Source organism: Mycteria americana, chromosome 1 (genome assembly GCF_035582795.1).
Source record: "Mycteria americana isolate JAX WOST 10 ecotype Jacksonville Zoo and Gardens chromosome 1, USCA_MyAme_1.0, whole genome shotgun sequence".
Taxonomy (NCBI): domain Eukaryota; kingdom Metazoa; phylum Chordata; class Aves; order Ciconiiformes; family Ciconiidae; genus Mycteria; species Mycteria americana.
The window spans coordinates 182,029,101-182,052,327 of NC_134365.1; the positions used below are offsets into that span (position 1 = coordinate 182,029,101).

Consider the following 23,227-nt stretch of genomic DNA (forward strand, 5'->3'; position numbering starts at 1 on the left):
CAGCATGTACATGGAGAACTCTTGGGCCTTCGTGAGCAGACTACAAGAACATGATGGTCTGAGCAGCAGGCTGTAGGAAGGTACAGTAAAAAGTGAACCACTCTATGGACCAGACCCAGCCACAGGCTGGCAGTTGGACCATCCTGCTCCACCAACACCAGTGCCAAATCTACCCTTCTCAAGAGTGGTTAGAGTGAGTCAGTGTTTGAAGAACATAAACTGCATGTATATCCATGTTGCTATGCAAGTTCTGGCGCGTTTAGAAAACTGACAACAAGCTGCAGTTAATCCCCTAAATGAAAGAGCCAAGACTGCAGTAAATAAAACTGTAGATGAGACCAATAGTTAGAAAAGTGAATTGTGGCAAGTGAGTAAGTTAGCTGGGCTGTGAAGACTATGGCCTACCTGTAGAAAGCTGTAGGATCTCAAAAGAAATACGCAAAAAATGCTTCTTTGTAATGAGTGGTTGGTGAAGACTTTGGACCATAGCATAAGATGACGGGAAAGGAAGTGAAGAGGCCATGAGAGATATTAAGTAGAACAGTTACATACAAGGGATCTCATCTCTACAGGTGCTTGTGTTCCAGGCACAGGAAACTTGAAACGATGTGCTAAAGGTCCTGGGACCATGAAAAAAGACGAATCTACGTGGATGCAGCAGGCCACCAATTAAACAGAAGGAAACCTAACTATTTGGAACAAAACAGCAGTAACAGCAAACACGTTTTGGGTTGTACAGATACTGCAAGCGTATAAAGTTATATATTTGACCAACTACAGCATATTTAGTCTGATACTGTCTTCCACTACTTTAAGAGAGGTAAATTGAAATATGCACAAAATTACACTGTCAGCATACAAAGGGATGATGGTTTTCATGAGGCATGTTCCAGCACTGAGCACATGCACCTCTGAATTAATGAACTAAAAGTTTCATGCCTTTTATTTGTGATGTCCCTAACACAGGACGATCTGTGACTATATATGGATATGTAGAGAAGAGATTGCAACTGACATTTTGAGCAAAAACAAACAGAGCAAAGATACGCATGACTGATTGTTCCAACAAACAGGAGACAATTTTGCAACACTTATGCAAGTCTGAACTCTCTCCAGTTTTCAGCTATATAAAACTATCCCACTCAAAAGCTTTGATTTTTAGTTCTGAATTGCTTATTTCTTTTTGACATCACCGTCACTGTTTAACAATTAAACGGGACCCCCTAGAAGAAAAAAGGTCAGACATCTTTTTGTAATGAATCAAAATTACAAATACTTTATTAGTAATTTAGTGTGTTTACACTGTCTGAACCACAGAAGTTGCTATTTTAAGTGACCACAGAAAATGAAATATAGAATTATTTTACACAGCTATACAGAACAATTAAAAAAATCCTTTTAACATTATTTCAGTACATACAACATTCACTTGCTAAGCCAGCCATGTGTTGATTAAGAGCTGTTTTGGACAGTGAAATGCCACAGTTCACAGCAGATGCTCCATAACCATCAATTTTGCATTTGATTCTCTGAGGTGTAGTACCAGTGTATCAGTTCAGTCCACCCAGTCTGAAATGCCCTCTCTTAACTCCAAGAGAGCTGTGTGCAGGCAGAACTCAGAGCAGCTGGGGAAGTAAATCTAGCTACTACCTGAAGGCCAAAACACAGAGAGGTGATGTAGTTTCTTACAAGTTTATTTTTTTCATCTCAAGCCATTCTGTGTCAACTCTTCAGGCCGTTGGGACAGATGACTCTTACTCTGTCACACCACTCTGGACAAACACATCGAAGCCCTGTAAAGATGCATGTGCCTCTCTGCAGTTATTCTGCTACCTGTGACCCCCTGTTTGAGGCTTAGAGAGCCTCAGACTTGTTCTTTTACCCCACGAGCTGATTTTAACCTCTTTCCTAACTTTTCTAAACAACTCCTCTGTCAAAAAAAAAATCTGACATTTGCTACCTTTTTTTATTCAAGGTAGCAAATGTCAGCTAGGTTTTTTAAAGAACTATTGCTATGTCCTAATTCTGCTCCAACTGAATTGAATGGTTAAACATTCACTGATTTCAGTGGATGGAGAAATAGACCTGTACTGAGGACTTCAGAAAATGCCTGTCTTCAGTATTAAGAGATTTAATTGTAGCTACAACACAGATGCACTGGAGCTCTCTTATGTATTCTTTCAGCTGTATGAGAGCAGAAGTTTGGAAAACTTTTATTACAGGAAATGAGAGCTTCAGTAAAAATACTGCTTTGAAAAATACTGCAAAAAAGACAAAAAGTGTACTAATACATATATATTAACTCCAAAAAGTCGGCAGTATATATGGCCTTTATTTGCAAAACCTAAACGTCTGACTTAGTAGGACTCGTCTTAACAAAGAATTAGTCAAGGAAAAATGAAAAATATGTTACACATTTGCCAATACAACAGCTATATTTTAAATAAAAATAACAATAATATACATGTACAATATTGTAATGATATAACTTGATGAAAATAACACTGATCAGTATCGAACTTAGGATTTAACTGATTATCCATCCTTAACAGATGAAACGCATTTCACAGAAATAGATGCAGGCAGGGTGAAGTGAAGTGATATTCATGGCTTACCATAAGAAAGTTACCATGAAAGTTAAGGTAAAAATGTAAAGAATAAAACTTTAAATAGATTTATATTTATAAAAGTTCAGCGTTATAGCAGTTGGGTGCACGTGCTGCAGAAAGATGGTAACAGCAACCTAATGGTAGACAAGATACACACTTGCACACATACTCACACACACAAACACACATGTGCCCATGCTCAAATGCATGTGCGTAGGTCCTCAGCTTGATTATACAAGCATACACTTACTAGATTTTGATGGGGCAACACCAGGAATGGGGTTCACCTCTACTGCTTTTAGCTGTCTGCAAGGTAGCTGTAGCTACCTAAAGTCAGATGAGATGAAACCCATCTAAGGCAACATCAGCTGAACATTTTAATGAAAACTGTTTTCATCCTGAGTATTTTTAAGGCAGTTTCTTAAAAAATCTGAAGTTAATCAAGACTGGGAAAAAAAGGCAAAAATCCTTACATGTGAAATTTGGAAATTTAAAAAAAAAATTCCTGAGTTTTGATAAATATTTCTATTATAATAAAATACCATGCCTATTGAAAACGTCTTGTATAAAAGCATGTTATATGACATTTTTTCTTGAAAAAATCATGCCTTAGTGCACGAAATATGTTAATAAGTCTTTGGGGACATCTGTAACAAATTAATAGGAAATGAAAAGCCAAAGAATGACCTGTCATGTATGTACAAAACGTGCGTTGCTCCCGGCAATACACATCATGTTTACTACAGGCACCTTTATCTTTCTGTTTTCTCACAGGGTCCTGCCCATATTTTAATACTTTATAATTAATTACGCTTCACTAAACTATTTACAGAAGCAGAAACTAATCACACATCTTCTTAAGCCCATAAATATGGAACTACGGAAGTAGAACATATTTTAAAACAATATGAAGATGAGTGTGCTACATAGTACTGTTCTCTAGAAGTACAGTTTGTGAATTATTTCCTTTATGAAGATTTAAATCTAAATGAAAATAGAAGTTCAAATTCTCCCTCTGTTTTCCTTGGTTACATTTTTTCCACCTGCTATTTCTAAGGGATTTTGCCCCAAGACAGTATTTGGATTGCAAAAACAGTTGTAAACTGTCGCAAAAGTATCTCAATTAAAGAACCGTCAGGCTCTTGAATGCCCACTGTTTACATGGCATACAATCAATTCGTTTTCAGTTAAAAATAACTGGTTTCCAATACTAGCCATTGCTTGTGTGGTTCTAGTAATATCAATTTTTGCTTTTGGTGTGTTTTTCTCTCCTCTGCTGTCATTAAACACGAATAACGTGGAAACAGTGAAATGGACCATACCCAAAGTGCTGCCAAATGCACTAAACACACAAAGTGGTTACAAAATGGTATTTATAGAGGCCTTGGGGGGTTCCTTCTAACAATAATAGGTAAAAACAATCATCAGAGTGAAATGCACTTTTGACTTGACTGCATCCTTTAATATTTTCATTAGCTACCTCTATAATACTCCTGATAAAAATTCTACTTTTTTACATTTAAACTTCTATTACAAAGTATATCATGTTTTATTTAAAAAAACCCACAATAGTGATGGTGGTTAATCTGCTGTATAAAAGATAATACATTGAGTTATATATAATAGTGGCTTTGATCCAATTAACATTATATTATACTGCTTAGTAATTACTGTGACTTCAGTTCCTACAACTGTTATAGCGAATACAAATGATCGTTTAATGTACAGGAAGTGGGGATCTTTTGGAAGTGCTGATTCAGAAGTATTCAAGTGCTAACAATGACTTGTTCTTTTTAAGCTTTTCTTCATGTTCCATAAATGACGATTTTACAAACGTCCATGATTTTGAACGTGACACAGTTTCGAGGCAATTATTTTTTTTTAATAACCTTTTTTGTGCAAACACAAAACTAGATTTTTCTAAACGTTACCATCTCGTTAAAAGTAATTGCCACTTTTACTTAAAAAGGCACCAGCGTTAACGTAAGAGAATATACCTTTTATGCTTGTTTTATGAAGAGCTGTACTTGTTACTGGAGCGGAAATTATCATATCCGTGATCATTAGCTTTGAACTTTAAACAGGACTGCCTTTCCTCCAGGGACAACAGATCTTTGGATTGGCACCAGCAACACAAGCATGACTGTTAAAATAAAAGGAATAAACATTGTACATCACTTTGTTTTGCACATGTGGCAAAACGCACTGAAACGCTGCCCTTCTTCAGCAGTACAGTAGGAAACGGCAAGTGTGCAAGCTGCCATTTTGGGGTTACAAGCGTAAGCAAAGTAACGAGGTTCAGCTCTGCGTTGCTCAAATGGCCACTAACTACAGGGATGCCCCACTAGCAACCTGAGTGCTGGAGGGCAGAAAGAGTTATATTGAGTTATATATAATAATGGCCACACACATACTGCTTCGAGTCTGGTCTGCAATTCTAAACGCAGCTGAAAATAAAATTACGACTCCCTGTTGTCCTTTCTCTGATAACCTTTCTTGGAAAAAACATATGCACAGTAATCTGTACTTTCTAAGAAAGATGCTGCTATTTAGTTGATTTTTTTGAGGGGGGAAAAAGGGAACTAAGTAGGAGAATGGTGAAAACCTACATACAGTTCATACACTTACTAGATGTACTGCAAACCTTTTGCTGATGCTACTGACTGGCCTTTGGGTGCTGGAAGTCCATCTGGGACCCTGCACACTCACCTGTTTCACGCTCAGGATGCTAGAGACCTCTTACGTGCTCTCAGCTCCAGTGACTCTTTCAGGGAGCCGGCAATAGAGACAGGGAAGACGAGACCGACACTAAAGCCTCTGCAACATGTGCTGTCACAATTATGTGGGAAATACCCTAACACTACTAGATGTAGAGCTGACTGGCTTCTGATGGAAAGATACAGCCAGTAAGGAATTTACACAGCCAGGCAGTAAGCCTAGCGGTGGCCAATGGTTAAATGTTTGGCAAGAAAAGAAAAATCTAAGAATTTGTGGTAGGCAATGTAAGAACCCAGATACAGTGTCTGAAGCCAGTAAGGGGCCACAAAAAAAGCCCAAATCTGGACATTTTCCAAGCAGACATGAAGGCTGAAGGACTGATGGGCTGCAATCCACATGCGATCCAGAGCCTCAAATCCTGCGTGGAGAATTAGTGCCCAGGACGACTCACTCAAACCAAGGCAAAACTATGAACAGGTCTGGCTCATAAAATGTTGGCATTGGAAGGGGAGGAGTGGATACTTGCACACTCTGCCCTACATAACTGCCCACTGATTTAAGTACTCAGCCAGGATGGGGGGAACCCAGGGTCAGCATCCTCCCCGTTGGGTTGCAGAGGATATGGCTACGTGAATCTTTGCAGCGCGGTCCGAGTCTGCTTTGTCAGTGCTCTGGAAGTGGCTGGGTGCCAGCTCCGGTCAGGAAGTGATGTAGCACTGATTAGCATGGTGCAGAGAGGGTTTATTGTACACTCCTCTCTTTTGCTTTCTCTTTTTGTCCCTATGAATCCTTAATTCCTTTCTACGCAGCTTCAGCAGGAGAGGGAGAGAACACCTACCATAACCCAGTTAAAATTTAAAATAAAATTTAATGACCATTTAAAACACTTTGTGCATGTTAAGGAATGAATTTTACTGCTGACATCATGTTTTAACCAGAGGAGCAGCTCCCGGCAGGCTCTTACCTTAAAGCAGTTTTGGAATCTTTTGCTCACCAAATACAGAGCTATCGGATTGATGCAGGAATTCAGTGAAGCCATGTTAATGCCAATGTAGTCCATCACAAGAAAAAAGCTGTGTGGAAATTAAAGTGAGACACTTCTCATTTTCTCTGAAAAGGCTTAGTAGAGGTTTACAACTATGAAAATTGGACTCAGCTTCACTTAACCAGGACTAACTATTAAACGTAATAGTAAAGGGGCTTATATCAACAGGATTAACTCATGGAGGTAACAATTGTGCTCAATAATAAAGTTTGAATCAGTAGACCATTCTCGTAAAAGTAATTTCAGCAGATCCAACCACCTTAACTTGTGGGAGGAAACATTAACGAGGTTTTCTTCACAGATTTAATCCTAGCTGTTCTGTTGAAAGGGAAAACGGGGACAGAAATTCCCCCTCCACCCTTGTAATGCCACAAGACAGTAGGACAGTCCCAAAAGGGATCAGGAGAAGAGAGGCAAACAGGACAGAAGCTCTGTGTTCATGGGATTCCTCATAATTCCCCGACTCTGCTACTGGGGTGAAACCAGAGTGTCCTGGATGAAGAAGAGAGAACTTCAGATACACAGAGTAAGCTAGTTCATGAGGAAAGCCAAATACGCTTACAGAGAATGTCAGCAGTGCACAGGCATTTTATTTTTACAGTCCCACCTTAAAAGTTCACATCTGTTGGGGTCCTTCTGATCATAAATAGTGAGCTTCAATATTCTGCTTAAGTGAAGTGGGAGCCAACACAAGGCAAAAACAAGTACCAGACAGAACACGGTTTTGGCCACCTCACGTCTCTGAAAAAGAAAATTAGACAGAACAGTGTTATAGTTTCTGTCTGTCTCTTGATTGTTGTTGTCTTCTAACATCCAAATGTTTAATAAACAAAATAAAACCCATACCAAAATAGGAGTTAGGAGAACATCAGAATAGCTTATTTTCTTGGAATACATACTTAAACTTTTCTGTTGTTTTAGATGTCTTGCACTGATTCTTTGTATCTCGAATTTTAAAAAGTATAAGTAATAAAATGAAAAAAATCAAAGACATAGAAACAGTCACTTAAATTAAAATGAAGAACATCTTCATCTCCCCAATCCCGTTCAAATACCAGCTTGTTTTCAACTGTATTTTCTTGTGCTTTGATCTCAGGTCTTATTTTAAATGCCCCAAGATATTTCAATTACAGCTTTATTGAAGTAAGAGGAAAGGAGCACAAATATACTTTATAGTACAAATGCAGTTTAATTCTAGTGACGTATGATGTTTGTCTCCAGTGAACTACTAACTTGGAATGTATTTTGGAATGTGTTTTGTTCTGCTAACATATACTGTTAACCTCACTATAGTTCAGCTTGATTCAAATTGAATTCAATTCAATTCGAATTGAAAGTGATTCAAACTAATTAACAAATTTACAGCACCAACTTCTACATTACAGCATGACCTCAGTTTTCATTACAAAATATCCAGCTCTCATTATTGTACAGAAAAAAAAAACCTATAAAACTTGAAGGATTAACACCAAGTAAGAAAAAGAACAGTTTTGTGATTGCCAGTGAAAATCTTAGGTTTCTGAGGGATCTGAGATTTATTTATATATATATATAAAAATAAATATATATATTTATTTTTATATATATATATATACATATATATATAGGAGTTCAGGAGTTCAGCAGCACCACTGTTAGGAAACTTCTCCTTAACAGTAATCTTGAAGTCATTACACAAGAACAGAATAATGATGTGGCAGTAAAGTCAGTAAAGGTATTACTGTCATCCTCTCTACAGTCAGCAGAGTTGTCAGGGATAAATTTTTACCTGTTTTAAGTGGTCATTTAAAGCAATCTGCATCCCACTTTTCTTTCGTAACATCTCACAGGTCATGAGAGTATAGAAAAATGCTGTGATAGCCAGTGGCAAACAGAAGTAAAAGCTAAACAGCCACCAGTCTTTAGCCTGCTTGTAAAACTAGAACAAAAACAAAAGCAAAAACATTGTTAGGAGTTGAATGTTGAGCATTTTGGAAAGTATGCTACCACTAATTGGTCAGTCTGTCCTGAAAAGCATCTCTATAAGGTGTACATTACAGATGAGAAAACAGGACAAGACAGTAATATGCCCAAAGCCCACAAAAAGACAAAGTTTCTAAATGCTCTTCTTTTAACCAATATACTTCAGAAATTTGTCAGTATTTCATTTGAACATGACATTCACCTACATTTCACATACGCTTGTGCATGTTACAATCCACACAACACTGGGAAGATCTAAGGAACCGTTCCAGAGATTTTATAAACATCAATGTCTTACCATCATAAAGGATGTTTTCTGCGTGGGGTGAAGCAGGCAGATTCTAAGATCCTTTCCCCGGTACTCCATCGTAATCATGTCAAATGCGATAGCTTCTGGAACAGCCAGTATCACCGATATAACCCAGATCAGTACAATTTCAACAGCAGTCCACTTCGGCACTCCGATTCCTTTAATGCGACTCCAAGAAGCAACTGCTCGGTACCTGAAGCAAGAGCACACATTTGCAAATTAAAAATACAAGAAAACCCACCTGGTTTAACTGGCTTAAACTCAGCTTATTTGTATTATATCAGCTGAGTGGAAAGGTGAATTTGAGCCAATGCCCATATTGAAAAGAAATTATAGAGTTTGCTGAAAAAATGGGTCTCACCTATCTATACTGAGGGCACACAAACTCAACACTGTGATGCCCACTGATGCCTTTTGAATGAAGGGTACTAATTTGCACATTTCAACACCGAAGGGCCAGTCCTCTGCAAGCAGCTGTGAAAAGAAAACAACAATTAGAAATGAACCATTTAAAAAAAATAATTCCCAAAGCTGCAACATGGACTTTTCTCTGGATTGTTTTTCTTTTCCAGCATGTAAAACTTAGTCAAGAAGAACCTTTTCACAAGGGAGTCTCCAAGGTGTGTGTCCTAAAAACTAGGCACTAGCATCCCAGTCACTCCCTGGCTGGGCAAGGATATGCATAAAGGCTTAGTCCTGACTTCTTAAGCCCTGCAAACTCCACTCATTTTGCTTCTAACTTCACCAGTCCAGTGTGTATGATAAAAAATGACAGAGCAGGTGAGGATTTCCCTTGTCTTAGTATTGGCTTTATCTGTCTTGAGTGTTCATTGCTTTTCTTATATGTTCCAAGTAACTCTCCATTTACTAGAAATACAGAAAATTACTTGAGGCTGATCAGAACAGGGACAAAGCCAACAACTGCACTTTTGGGGTGGGGTTTATTTGAAGCTTGGTGTCTAGGCTCCCTCAGACGAGAAGTCAGGCAACACTGGAGAGCAATGTATCCCATACTTTTTAGCCGACCACTTGATAACAAAAGAAGGGACCCACTGGACACTCACGGAGCCTAAACAGCTAGTTTGAACTCAATGTTTTGCAGCAAGTAAAAACAGGTCAGATGAATCCTGCACTGAAGATCTTTATTGACCAGTTTTCCAATGATTCTATATTACAATACCAAAAGGATTACCTGCACGTTCAGCATACCTATAAGCATTACGCAATAAAGAAAACATCGCAATGAATTTTAGGTTGGTTCAATTGCACTTTGGGTCGTACATTTTAATGGAAACCTTCTGTCACATCCCTAGCGGCACATTTTAGCTGATTTAGGGGACAAGACTTACTGGACACAGAAAGCACCCTCCTCACAGCTGATGCTATGAACTGTTCGTCTGTAGCTTCAGTTTAGAAACATTTAATCTTTGTACTCTGCTGTGAGCTGCTCTAATGGCTCAAATACACCACAGCAGCAGCCAAATCTTCCAGTTCCTCATAAAAACAAGACTCTCCAGGATAGACATTATGCCAAGAAATAGTCGCAGTCATTATATACAAAAGTAAACTTTCTGAGTTTCTGTAATTAGTTACACTATCTAAGCCCATCTCTGTTTTTCATAACTTTCTTCAAATGAGCCCTTTTGGATCTGTTGCAGATAGCGAGCTACAAAATGGAAAAGGAGAGGAAAGAAGAATAACCACCGAAGAGACTGCAAAATCTTTCCCTTGGCTCAGGTCTCCTCAGACATCTCATTTAACAAGAAAAGAAGAAATAGATCATCATACTGTATAAATTCTGCTGGGGACCAAAATGATTGAAAATAGCCAAAGAGTTTCCTGCTCACGTTGGTTTGGTTCAGCACACATGCATGTGCATCTAAGGATAAAGAGTTACAAGGTCCAAGACAGTTTTTGAAAAGCCCTGATACAATTTAAGTATCATTTTATTTTAACACAAAGGAAGTTAAGTAAATTTCATGACCACGTGCTTTTGGAAATCCCTATGAAGTGCCCACCAGTATTTTCAGGTACCAGAACACCTTCAGAAATCTGCTTCAGTCCTGTGCTGAAATGGGATCTTTGAAAGAAGAGCAGTAGGAAAACTGTAACATAGCCCATAGATCTTTGATCTATTTCTTAAATTATCTACTTAAGTAAGAGAAAGAGTATAATGCTTCTGAAGAAATGAAGCAGAAAAATTAATTCTAAGGATTTATGTTTCTTGAGAATTTTATGGAAAGTAATAAAGCAGAGGAAGTAGGGATGAGGCTGTAATAACCATACAGTACCTTTTACTTATGTGATGTAGGAAAATAATTCGGTCTGTAAAGTATTTTCAATAAATCCTCTCCCTGAGACTCCTTTCGAATTGCTGTAAGGGGTTGATAGTAACAAACCACTACTAAAATTGCAATGTGAATAATTACAGGTGTTCTAAATGTACACTCTACACAATCCAGTGACACCTGGACTAGTTTAATTTCTACCAGTCAGGCAGTGAACCTCCAGCCTACCACATCTAGTTGCTATAGGAATCAAGGACTGGGTAGCAAGTACATTGTATACTTGTTTACAGTATCTATTGTATATTGTACATGTGTATATATTAAACCAGAGACGACTCATTAAAAAAAGCACTTCAAAATTAAAATATGTTGTTCTTCCTTGAACTCAAATTCAGAACTTTGATGAAATTTCTGTTGGAAAATTCTGTTGACTTTTAGCTACAACCAGCTGGTGTATGTGCAAGACAGTTCCTGTCTCTCTTCCCTAAAATCACAACTGTTCAGCCACACATCAGAGATTTCCCTGAACTAATGCTTATCTCTCAGGTGCAGACAGTCACACCTGTGCTCCAAGCTGACTGGATTTGAGCCAGCTCCAGTTTGGGAGCCACATGGCTGGATTATAATGGGGCTGCACATGAGTGAATGTGGTCTACTGAGAGAAAGGGTGCATGAGCTTGGGTTTAGCATAACGTCAAAATATTACTTGGACTCAGCCAGCTTAAATCAGGAGCAGAATGGACACACAGCTGTCTGCACTGGATTGGAAAAACATGTCCTTTATCTCTTGCAGCTGATGTATTGTGAAATGCAATCATTTTAATTCATGAGCCGTACGTTTCTCTATCATGGTATTGCAAGTGGTTAATGATACGTTTTGCAGCAAAAACTTGAAAACATTAAGAAAGTAAAAGGAAAAAAGTATAATGTTTTAATTGCTGAACTATGCTTCCTTGTTGTTTCTGTTTGTCTTCTGTATTGCCATCTCATCAAAACACTGCCTTAAAGTACAGTGAAAATACACTGTAAAGTATTCAGGAGCATCATATTTGTGAACAAGAGCAATTATTATTCCTAGTGAAGTACAGATGTAATCTAATGCAATTTTTGTTTGCGTAGAACTATTTTCTTATGATTCATAATAGAGTATCTGTACAAAGAGTGCCATTTTACAAATTATAAATGACTTAAGAGTCATGAGATACTGCTAAGTGGCAGCAAAGATAAAAATAATGTTGCATTTTCAGCAGTAAAATGGCAAGAGAAGGCTACCACTGGCTGTATTCCGATTGACCTTTTCCAATGTTTTACAGTCACTTATTTTACATGGGCAAAGTTTTAAGTGCTAAGCCACAGAAATATGTTGAAGATGAAAAGAAACAGAATGAAAGGAAAGGGAACACACTGCAGAATGTTGTGAAATCATACTTAAAAGAACTAATACATCTGATGCACTCCTAGCAAACACTTCTTCAGACCAGGCACAGATCTGAGCCTAAACTGCTGTGAAAGCTGCACAGCTATGAAAGTAGCCCCAAGAGAGGTTGTGACTCAGAGACACCTGTAAATTGCAATTCCTGCCCTGCTTCCTCTTGGTTGTGTAGGAACAGAAAGATGTTCATAATCTGCTACTGGAATACACCAGCATGAGAGCATGATATGCGGCTCTCAACGGCTCAGCTGCTGTGGCCACCAGCCAGAAGGCTGATGCCATGGCTCCAACCCACTACTGTTGACTTTCTGCAGTCGGGCACGAAGAAGCAGCAAAGCATGCACTTATTTATGTCAGTGTCCTAGTCCCAAGCAATGACTGCACACGGAAACACGGAGCAGGAATTCGTACTTCCTCCTAGCTGTGCTTTCTCAGCAAGTCTAGTTCACAGGGCGACAGGACTCGATTTTCATAATTATGAATTGCAGAGTTACATGGGAAATCAGACATGCAACTGTACACCTAATTCACAAGCAACATTTTTTCAATATATCTGTGAAATGACTGGCAGATTTTTCACCTGATACTTTTGAGACAGAGAGGTCATGCAGATAAAGTATTTTTCAGTATTGCATAGGAGCAAGCATTTTTCAAAACAGGAAATTTGCCCAGGAAACTAAGCTTATGGTCAGGGATAAGTCAGACAACATTACAGAATTTATTAATATTTAACAATAAATATGATGTCAGGGTGGGGATCTTCCCTCTAGACAAAGAAATATATTTCCCGCTTCCTAGTTAAGCTAAGAATGTTTTACTATCTAGCCAATCAACAGGGTAAATCTTAATTGAGGCATGCAATTAGTTTCTTTTCCTGTGTCTTTATTAGTAACTTCTGCTTAGAAACTTCGTTTTTTTAAAAAGTACTTAATTAAGATCAAGTAATATCATACAGACATCTTGACAATGACAGAAATCTCCTAATGTGTTTTCAAAGTAAAAAATTTCTGCAATTTCTCAATCCCAGTGAAAGGACTGCATCAAAAGTAACCATTAAGAAAGCCATGCTGCTGTCAGATTGGGAAGCATAAACACAGGGTAGAAGCAAAAAAATAAGAAGATGAAAACTTGTTTTGAAATTTGTCACATGCATCTTTTAAGTGAATGTATACATAACAAATGTACACATAATGAAAAAACTACTCTAAGTTTACAAATCTATATTGACATCATCTAACGTATTTCAGTCTGGAGATCCATCATGAAAACTATGTACGTGTACTTTGAACACCGTACGGACATTTCCACTACCCCATATATTGGACTTCAGAGTAGATTGTTCCCACCTAACTACAGAACTAAGTTACCCCACACTGCCTGTAGAGCCTAGACAGGTTCCTCCACTGGACAATTCAGACCTTTCTTAAGTGCCTATAAACTGCATTTGTTGACCATAAAGGGTTCCTAAGCAAAACCGACTTCTAGCTTAATATGGTCAGAGATAACTAAACTTTGTGTAAGAAATTCTGAGGTGAACTTTGCAAGACCTCAAGTAAGTGGTTCAGATGTTGAAAGAAAGGAAGTAATGCATTTCTCCCAATAAAATGGCTGTTATCTTTAACATCAGAAGGACTAGTGGCCAAGAGTTGTAATACGGAATAGTAACAATGTTTTCTAAAGGCAAGCACCTTGACGTTTTGGAAAATTAGGAAAAGATTGGCTTTATCATGATGCATGCCCTATAGGTACTTGCATTACAAGTTAGTAAGGTCATCACAAAGACTTTTCCATGGAAATCCTGCCTTTTTTAGAACACAGATGGATGCCTGGATGCCTTTAGAACACAAAGGGGCCAGTTTGCACCTGCATGGGATATGCAGTCCCTAATCTGGTCTTTCTTATATTTCCAGTGCTTGATAATGCTATATAATGTTAACCATATTTTTTATGTAATCCCTAAAATACATTACTGAAAAAAAATCATTGCCTACAAAGCTGACTCTGGCCTTTGATCGTTGGCTTGGATAAAGACCAGTTTTTGTTCCTTCCCTGGAAATTTTTTTCTCTGCTCTTCCGTTGTGCTCTGAGATAAAGGAACGTGTGACATTATTTCCAGCTACATAGTCTTCCTCACTCATTTGTGTGATAGCAAATTGGTAGTCAGAGTTCAGAAAGCCACACAAGAGTGTGCAGAGGATAGGTTATTTCCCCTGTTAAAAATCCATTGGAACATGACAATAAATTGGATTTAATATAAGAGAATAAATATTACAAAATGAGAGAGAGGTTGTCTATGTATCAGAAGAGAAAGCATGTTGTTATATTATTTGATTACGGCTTTTTTAAGTCTGTGTTCCTATCTCATTACATATAGATACATGGAGGCAGAGCTAATGTAAGTTTGGAATTTCCAGTCCTGATGTTGTTTTGGCATCTTACACGTGGCAGTTACCAACTGTATCGATCTGGGAAACTGAACATAAGCCTTCCAGAACTGCAGTCCTGTATTGTCAGGTGTACAAGCTGCCACTGTCTTATCTTCCAAAGATTAAGCGCAGAGAAGGACATAAAAAACTCACTGACCACCTAACTCTGTCCTTCTGCTCCTTATGTTCACACCTTAATTGCTGTTTGTGGCCTCAAATTAACAAAGACACATTTACTTAGTCTGTTTAGTGAAGCAGTTGACCAGGCATAGGACCACCTTCACATCCAATTAGGAGCAATTTTGCAAAGTATCTCCACTGCCACAACATTACGTACCCCAGAATGATTGTTTCAGACTTTTCTCTACTTCCCATTCTGCAGTTCTGGGGGTACGGCCAAAGCCAGATTGTTTACCAGGACCCTGAACGCCAAAAAGGTCTTCCAGGTTCTGAACTGAATGCCCCTCAAGCCCCCACTTCATACCCAGTTTCCTGACTCTATGACAGATTCCAATACTTTCCATTTTCTACTGAACGTATTGATCAATATTCAAATTTATCAACTGAAATGGACTAATTAGCATCTTGCACATCGGACTGCATTTGCCTCACAATCTAGGTAACACCTGCTTTTCTTTAGATACCCTCAATTTAAGAGAAGTAAATTTTCATTTGTGTATTTTTTCAGCTACTTACATATTCACTTAACTTAAATAGTCACAGGGGGCACCTTTTGCGGTTATCACTTTTAATACCTAATAAAATGCTCCTCCTAGTGCAAATTCTGAGTTCTCTCTTATGGGTGTGTCTGGAAAGCATTCACAGCCACTTTCACACTTTCTATCACAAGTGTTGTTGAGTAAACTGCTGGCATTTTATTAACATGAGAATTCTCTCACATTCTTTTTCACGCAGCTGTCTAACTGAGGATCCGGTAGCGATCCTGAAGATCTGTTTCATCCAGTTTAAAATTGTTTCAAATTGCAAGTTACAACCGTTAAGTATACTTGATTTACAAACCAAGCCTTTGCTAGCCTTTGTTTTTCCCATACTGCTGGGTGATTACAGCCAGCTTTTGATTGCATTACTGTGTTCTCCCTTGTAACGTTTGCTCTGCAGGTGAAATTAAATGGGATGTGGACTTGATGAAAAGTTATCAACAACTCAAACCTCACTCAAACTCTTATTAATTGATTAAATAAACACAGTGTCTAAGGTTCGGGGGTTTTTTTAACTCACATTTATTCAAAAGTCCTGTTTTAAAACAGCAAATATTTCACTCAGTATTGTAAGGGATAATATAAATTCATTATGGGATCTTCATTAAGATGAGTAGCAGCGTGAAAGATTTAGCAGCTGAGAGCTATTGCTTAGCTCCTAGCATTGTCAATAGCACAATAAAAATCCTGGACTTGCAGCTGGTATAATATTGATCCGTTTGCAATCTGACCTTTTATTCCTCCCACTCCAACCAGCTCATCATGATATACTTGATGACATTCAATCAAGATAAGGACTGTGGTATATTACTGCATGTTATAATTAACTTAATTTTGAAACAGTGTCACTGAGATTGCAAAGTCTTGTACTGAGCAGCTGCTATTGATTTAATCTTTTTTATTTTTTCTGAGAACAGATAAAAAAATCTTTCTGTTAAATATATTTTTTTATGAAAATACAGTTTTTTCAAATCAGCTTAAAGTATTTTGTTTCATAAATTCCACTCTCACTCAGAAGAGTACCCGCCTCTAACAAGAACTGCGATAAATGTATAGTACAGAAAATACTGAAACTCCAAATCGAAGAACTCTCGTGTAGTCCAAATTATCTGGCTCATGAATTTAACACAGTTATGATGTTCCCTGCTTTGTTCCCTACTTCAGTACTTTAAAAGGATAAAGATACAGGATTCTCCCATTTCAGCAGCTTCTGAAGTAATCACTATGGATACGGAAGACTAAATTCAAAACCCGTCCCTTCAACGTGGTTTTCCAAAGCTAAAAGTAACAAACCCCACAGTTCACAAACATGAAGTGAGGAGAAGGAAAAGATGAAGGCTCTCATGTTCACTTTATGCAGTAACTGATGGGTGCGCAGGGACCCAGACTGTAAACTCTCAAGGCAGAAGATGCCTTGTTATTTCCAGCATCCCTCCCAAGAGTGCTGATGGATTCAACTGCCCAAAGAACTCCTAAGGACAAAAATGGACCGCGCAAGCTGGGTACACGAGACAGAGGTTGTACTCCTTCCGTGGCAAGTCTCATCACGTCAAAGGGCAGAGTAAAGAAGGTGCAAAAGCAGCAGGTGTGGCTCACTCCCTCTCGGCTGCCCATGCTACAACACTGGCCAAGGGGGGAAAGGGTTCACAGCTCAGGAGACCATCATGCCTCAACCGCTGGACGTATAAGACTGATACAAATCGCTCAGTCTGAATGAGCTTGGTTCCTCCCGAAAAAGTCCCCATGCCACCAGCGACTGTACGGACCCATGGGAAGTATATGACTAAGCCGGCCCCAGCTGTGCAGGAGGGACGGAGTGGTACCCACCCCGCAGGAGAGGGTCTTCCGTGCCTCCCCCTCCGTTCCTCGGGGGAAAGCAGGGAAGCCATGAACCCATTGCGCATTCATCTATTGCATTTCTTTCCCGTATCCCTAGGACAGCACCTGTGGCCAGGTGACTTTCAGAGCCTGGCCACCTCCAGCCGCACACCCCTGCCCCGTTCCCAGCCCGGACCGCTGAGAGGGTTGGGACTGGGGCACAGAGGTGGTGCCGTTTGGGACAACAGGGACAACGTCTGACCAGAACAGCACGCTCCCGCAGGTTTTTGCCATGAGATCTATCTAGTCCCCGGCTGTCTGCCAGCCAGGAAGAGGCCGCGTTTCCCCCCAGCACTCCCGGCGGTGCCGGGTACCTGCCGGGGGCCGGCGAGGAGCCCCGACGAGAGCCCGCCGCACCCCCGCGCCCGCTCCCGGACCCATCCCCGGCTGCCCCTCACCTTGTAGACGTTGATGGGGATGTCGATGATGATGTGGAGCAGGTCGCCCAGGGCCAGGCTGGCGATGAGGATGTTGGGGCCGTTCCTCATGCACTTGTTCTTGTAGATGATCCGCAGCAGCGTGGAGTTGCCGATGATGCCCAGGACGAAGACGAGGCAGGACACCACCGTGTTGATGTACTTGAACGTCTCCTTGACCTCCGTTTGCCCCGTGCACATGGGGGGCGAGCCCGAGCGCGGCCGCCCGCCGGCCGCCCCCCCGCCCTTGGGCAGCGCGGCCGGGCGGGAGGCGTTGGCCTCGGCGCCCCGCAGCGCGGAGGTCCCGGCCGTCGCGGGGACGGCGTCGGCCGCCGCCGGCGGGCTCTGCCTGCCCGGGCCCGGCGGGCGCAGGGAGCCGTCGCCCTCGGCGGCGGCGAGGCAGCCGAGGAGCAGGAGGAGGAGGGCGGGCAGCCGCCACGGCCGGGCGGCGGGCATGGCGCTGCGGCACGGCCGATCCCCCGCCGGGCGCCCGCCGCCGTCAGCGCCGACCTGGGCGGAGAGAGGGGACAGGGCGTCAGCCGCCGGGACTCCGCGCCCCGCCGGCCGCCGCCATCGCTCCCGCCGCCCGGGGACGCAGCCGGGGCGCTGCCTGCCACCGGACGGGGACGGGCGGCGCCGGCGGTGCCGGCGGTGCAGCCGGCAGAGCAGCGCCGGGGCGGAAACGTGCGGGGCGGCTGGGGCGAGAAGTGCCCTCCGGGCGGACCTGCCCGGCGTCGCCCCGCTCTGCCCCCCCCCTCTCCGCTCCCCCTCACCTCGCCGAGCGGAGCCGAGCCGGTCCTCCCCGCCCGCCGCCTGCGGGGCTCTGCCTGCCGAGCGAGGGAAACGCGCTCCACCGGTTGCCGCGGTCCGCGCCCCGGCTGGCTCCCCGCTCCCGGGGCCGGCTGCCGCCGCTCGCCGGCGATGGGCTCCCCGGGCCGCGGAGGCGGGAGGGACGGGCGTTTGCGACAGGACCCGGCGGCCGTCAGCGCTGCACCAAACCCCGTGGCTAAAGCCGCGCCAGCGGGGCAGGGGCCCCCCTTTTTCTAAAACATTCAACCGCATCTGGCCCATCAGTCACGGCCAGACCCCACCCGCGCCCTCCTCCCCTCCCGCCCCGCGGCGCCGCCGCGGAGCCCAGCCCAGCGCAGCCCAGCCCAGCCCAGCCCCGCCGGCCCTGCGGTGCCTCCCTGCAGCCGCTGTCAGGGGTCCCCCCCGGCCGAAGTGGCCCGTACCTCGGTACCTACCAGGCGATCTGCCCTGCGACCTGCCCCTTTTGCGGTCCGCCCCCCTCGTCTTGTACCAGGTTGACTGTGGCAGCCTTAACAAGTAATTTTGCGGGTTTTGAAACAATTTTTCGGGTCAATTTTTGTTCCAAGAGGTTTTGGCATTGTTAGAGGGCGCCTGCGGGGAGGAAGAGGGCTTTTCCCCGCTGTCCTCTCCGACACCCGTTCCCTGTAGCTGGGCACGGGGTTCTCCCTCCGCAATTTATTCCCCTCTGCATTTTATTCCCCTCCCCTTACACATCCAGAGTGGCAAAAATGCTGGAGAAGCCGCTTGTGCAACGCGTACGAGATTAGTGCCACGTTTTAAAGCGCTTCACAAAGCGGGGCACTTTGTATACTCTTCGTATATCAGAAAAAGTGTTTTGACTCTCCTGAAGTTGCAGTGGTGGAGCTTGGTTATCTGGGTGCCGCTTTGGGCAGCCTTAGCAATGCATCTGGTCTCAGCGAGCTCGTTCCAGTCGTTGCGCCCTTCAGTGAAGCGTAAGGAAAGGAGCGCAGAGATTTGTGTGGGATTTTGTGGAGACTAAGAACAGCCTCTGAAGGTTGGAGACAATCGCATGTCTAACTAAAAAGAGTTGAATTTAAAGCTGGTTTCCAGCATCTCTATGTACACCTCCCTGATCTTTTTTTTAATCATGCTGGAAGATAAATCATATGCAGAACATGAATGTATTAAATGCTTCATTACAGAAGTGAACCACTCACCTACGTTATTGACATACCCGGAGGGGAAAACACTGAAAACCAAGTGTTTCTTTCAAACCTCTCCATAAAAATGCTAGTCTGATCTATCTCATCTTTCCAGCATCTCCTGCTAATATCTTCTTGAGCCATTGTAGCAGATAGCCTTTGCCCATCCTCATTTAGCTTCCTTTCCACATCTCCATCTTCATTTAAAAGTCTGCCATATCAAGCACCTTTCCCATTTAATCTGTCTTGATCCATTTCCTAATTTAGCTGGCACACCCATTTTTCTTCCCTGTTTTACACTGCAGTATTTGTGAAATGAAGGCACTGGAGTCACTTCCAAACTGTATGAGGGTAGCTGGAGGTTGATTGCACTCCAGCTGGAAGACTGATCTTTTCAGGTTCAGGCTTTTTCAGATTGTGTTTTGCAGCACCGGGGCTGATTCCTCTACCAATGACAAAAGCGTGAACATTGGATTAACCCTAGAGTATTCTGAGTCCTGGGGACTTAAAGTCTTTTCAGTTTTCACTTCTGCATTTTCTCAGTTTCCAATTCAGCGATTCGTAAGTGAACAATGTTTTGCTAAACGCAGTACTGATTTTTATTAGAAACTCTTGCTAATTAACATGGTATTAACTTTTATCTTGAAATGCTTTTTACTTGCAAGGTTCTTGCTAGGTTTCAAAGGCTTCTAAGCTGGTCCTGGCCATCAAGAAATAGATTGTGACTACACTGAGATATACTTGCTGACATTTTTGTTAGCACAACTCCACAAGATATATTTGCTACTGTTTGGTAGCAACACCATTGCTGCCACTTACTTCAGCTTCAGAACTTTTAGTAATAGCAATTTAGTTTCAGGAAATTTTAGTAATAAGATTAGTATATACAGAACTCTGGGCAGCTGCTGATACCTGAAGCAGAATTACTCCGTAGTATCGCATGAAATGGGTCTATGTGACAAAGCATCTAAATTGTTTCTGGCTGCCAGCAGTTTGTCTGGACCAGCTCTTTTCATAATTACTGGTGATTATGATGAGCAATCAATAATGAAAAAAATTGACTGCTCATCAGAAATGATGGGATAGTCAAGGAAATAAAACTAGCTAAATTTACCACCCTTTTTGTTTCTACTCTGGCTTTTCAGAGGTTTTTTTTTCAGAGACTTTTCTCATATTTGAGAAATTAAAAAGAGCATATGCTGTGGTGCAAGCCTCCTCTAGTGAAAAAGTAAAGGAAAACACAGTTTCACAGAAATTTATGTGAGGATTAAAAGAATGCTGTATTAAACACTGACAGCATAGCTTATATCTTGGCAAATTAACAGTAGCTTAAATGAAGAGGCAACTAAAAAGGTTAATCTAGATTGCAACAAGAGAAAACCATCTGTAAATATAATAGACTGGTGCCCTTTAAGTCACAATTGCTAATTAAGCTATGAAATAAATTCCTTACTGAACTGTATGGAATTCATTATATAAGATTATGCAAACTGCTGCTAGTGTATCCAGCTTTTTTTTTTTTAGAAAGCAGAAATCCTCCTTGTCCTAAGGAAAGTTCACTTTTGTACAAAACAGGGAAAGTTGGACCGCCATCTGAAAGATCCTCCAGACTGCCTGACATCCATTTTATTATGTTCTGCACTTCCCCTGTGTTCCATCCCACCAGCTATTAACAGTTCTATGAACGATAGCCAGTGACTATTTTAATTATAAGTCAGATGCAAGGTTTTCATCAATGACTGATAATGCTCTGAATTTTTTTTTTCTTTGGAGTGTCATGCAGAAAGTAAATAGAGCGGATAACTTGTAATCACCAACAGAATGATTTTTAACAACAGAAAGAGTTTAAAGATTATTCTGTTATATGTAGTATAAATCATGAGAAGTGGTCACGATTATGGCATCAGAAAACCCTTTCATTAACAAGTTCATGAGACACACTGCAGGATTGTGTATTTTAATTCATGTTATACTCATGGAATCAATGGGAATTTTGTCATGAGCTTGCAGGTACTTTTGCAAATCTCATTTATTTTCTGTTTACATTGTTCAGTAACTAAGTAGCCTTGGAAATCTGCCCCATCAGGCCTGCTTTTCTTTTTATTGAGTCTGGTGGAAATTTGCCTACTAACTGGGGCAAGTCTGGGATGAATAGAAAGAATAGCCATCTCAGTGTGAGCCACATACTAGATGCATGAGGTGAATTAAAGTCAGAAGATTGTTTTCTGTGTTTTAGAAGTTACCACAGAAACATTACCAATGGCAATTTTAAAGGAATAAATGTACTTTGAGAAATGGAGAAATTAGGTTATTGCAGTTTTGTAACTGCACATGTTTATATACTGGACAGATGATACAGAAGAATGACATTATCTGTCTCATTTTTTTCCCTTAGTCTAAATTTATGCAAAAATATGAAATTCTTTTTATTGTGATGTGTAGCTACGCTTTGTCTCTTGTTCTACAAAGCTAAGCAACTTCTATAAATTATAGTGTTGGCTGTCAACACTATAATTAGGTATAACATCAGTGTATTGACATTATACTTAATTCTTTAAACAGTGGAACAATATTTATTTTATCATAAAAGGTTATAATAAAATAATAACAGTAGATATCACAAATGAAACATGAAGTTTGCACGCAGATACCTGTTTTAATGTAGAATACATTGTAAATTATTCCATATTTTAAAACAGCAAGATGCAAAAAAATGAAAGACAATCAAATTTGTACTAAGAAGACATTTGTCTGTCTCTTATAGTCCTTATTTATATGAGTTCAAGGATTTTTATATGGAATAAAGTTCAAGTCTTTAAGTCAGACTTGTTGCTAACTGAAATTTTATTTTCCTACCTAACTCTAAGATTAAAAATAATATGCCACTTAGTAAAACTTATTCCCTTCATCCTTCCTATTTAGCATCAGCAAAGGAAATCACAAGGTAAATTAAAGTTCTGAAATTAATATAGCAGCATGTAATTAACTTGAGGTATAAAATACACTGAATCACTGTCTATTAAGGGAAAAGCTACCAAAATAGGTTTGGGAACGTAGCTGCAGGTTTGAAAGAGCAACATTTCTGAATTTTATGGAAATTATTAAAGACACTTTTTTCCCTGATACTTCAATAAAATAAAGGTGACCAAGTTTACTTTTAAATTCCAGTTGTAGTAGGAGTTTGGATCAGAATCTCCCAGGAAGCCTAGATAAGATCAGTTGTTAAAAAAAAAAAAAAAAAAGTACATTTTTCAGCTGCTGGGAAATGTATGCGTTTGTCAAAGGAGGTGATAACTGACCATACATTGTTTATGTTGTTGCACAGAAATCACTCCAGGCAAGCCTTTCAAGTCTGGATTAAATTCGTTTCCAGACAAAATGTCTGACCTCAACAAGAGGTGAAGTGATTCACTCATCCATGCTTTTCTGCAAGTGCGGCCATGTAATACAA

The 23,227-nt window shown here is 40.9% G+C and overlaps 1 protein-coding gene across 1 annotated transcript; it reads right to left on the reverse strand.

The window, feature by feature from the left end:
* Nucleotides 1-1,258: 1,258 nt before the first annotated feature.
* EDNRB (endothelin receptor type B) lies at nt 1,259-18,861 on the reverse strand. Its single transcript, XM_075488422.1, has 9 exons — nt 18,577-18,861; nt 17,786-18,313; nt 9,006-9,118; nt 8,633-8,837; nt 8,141-8,290; nt 6,980-7,113; nt 6,292-6,400; nt 4,607-4,752; nt 1,259-1,650 (listed from the first exon to the last, which is right to left on the reverse strand). The coding sequence occupies exons 2-8, from the start codon at nt 18,257-18,259 to the stop codon at nt 4,621-4,623; spliced, it is 1,317 nt and encodes a 438-aa protein (XP_075344537.1). The 5' UTR covers nt 18,260-18,313; nt 18,577-18,861; the 3' UTR covers nt 1,259-1,650; nt 4,607-4,620.
* Nucleotides 18,862-23,227: the final 4,366 nt, after the last annotated feature.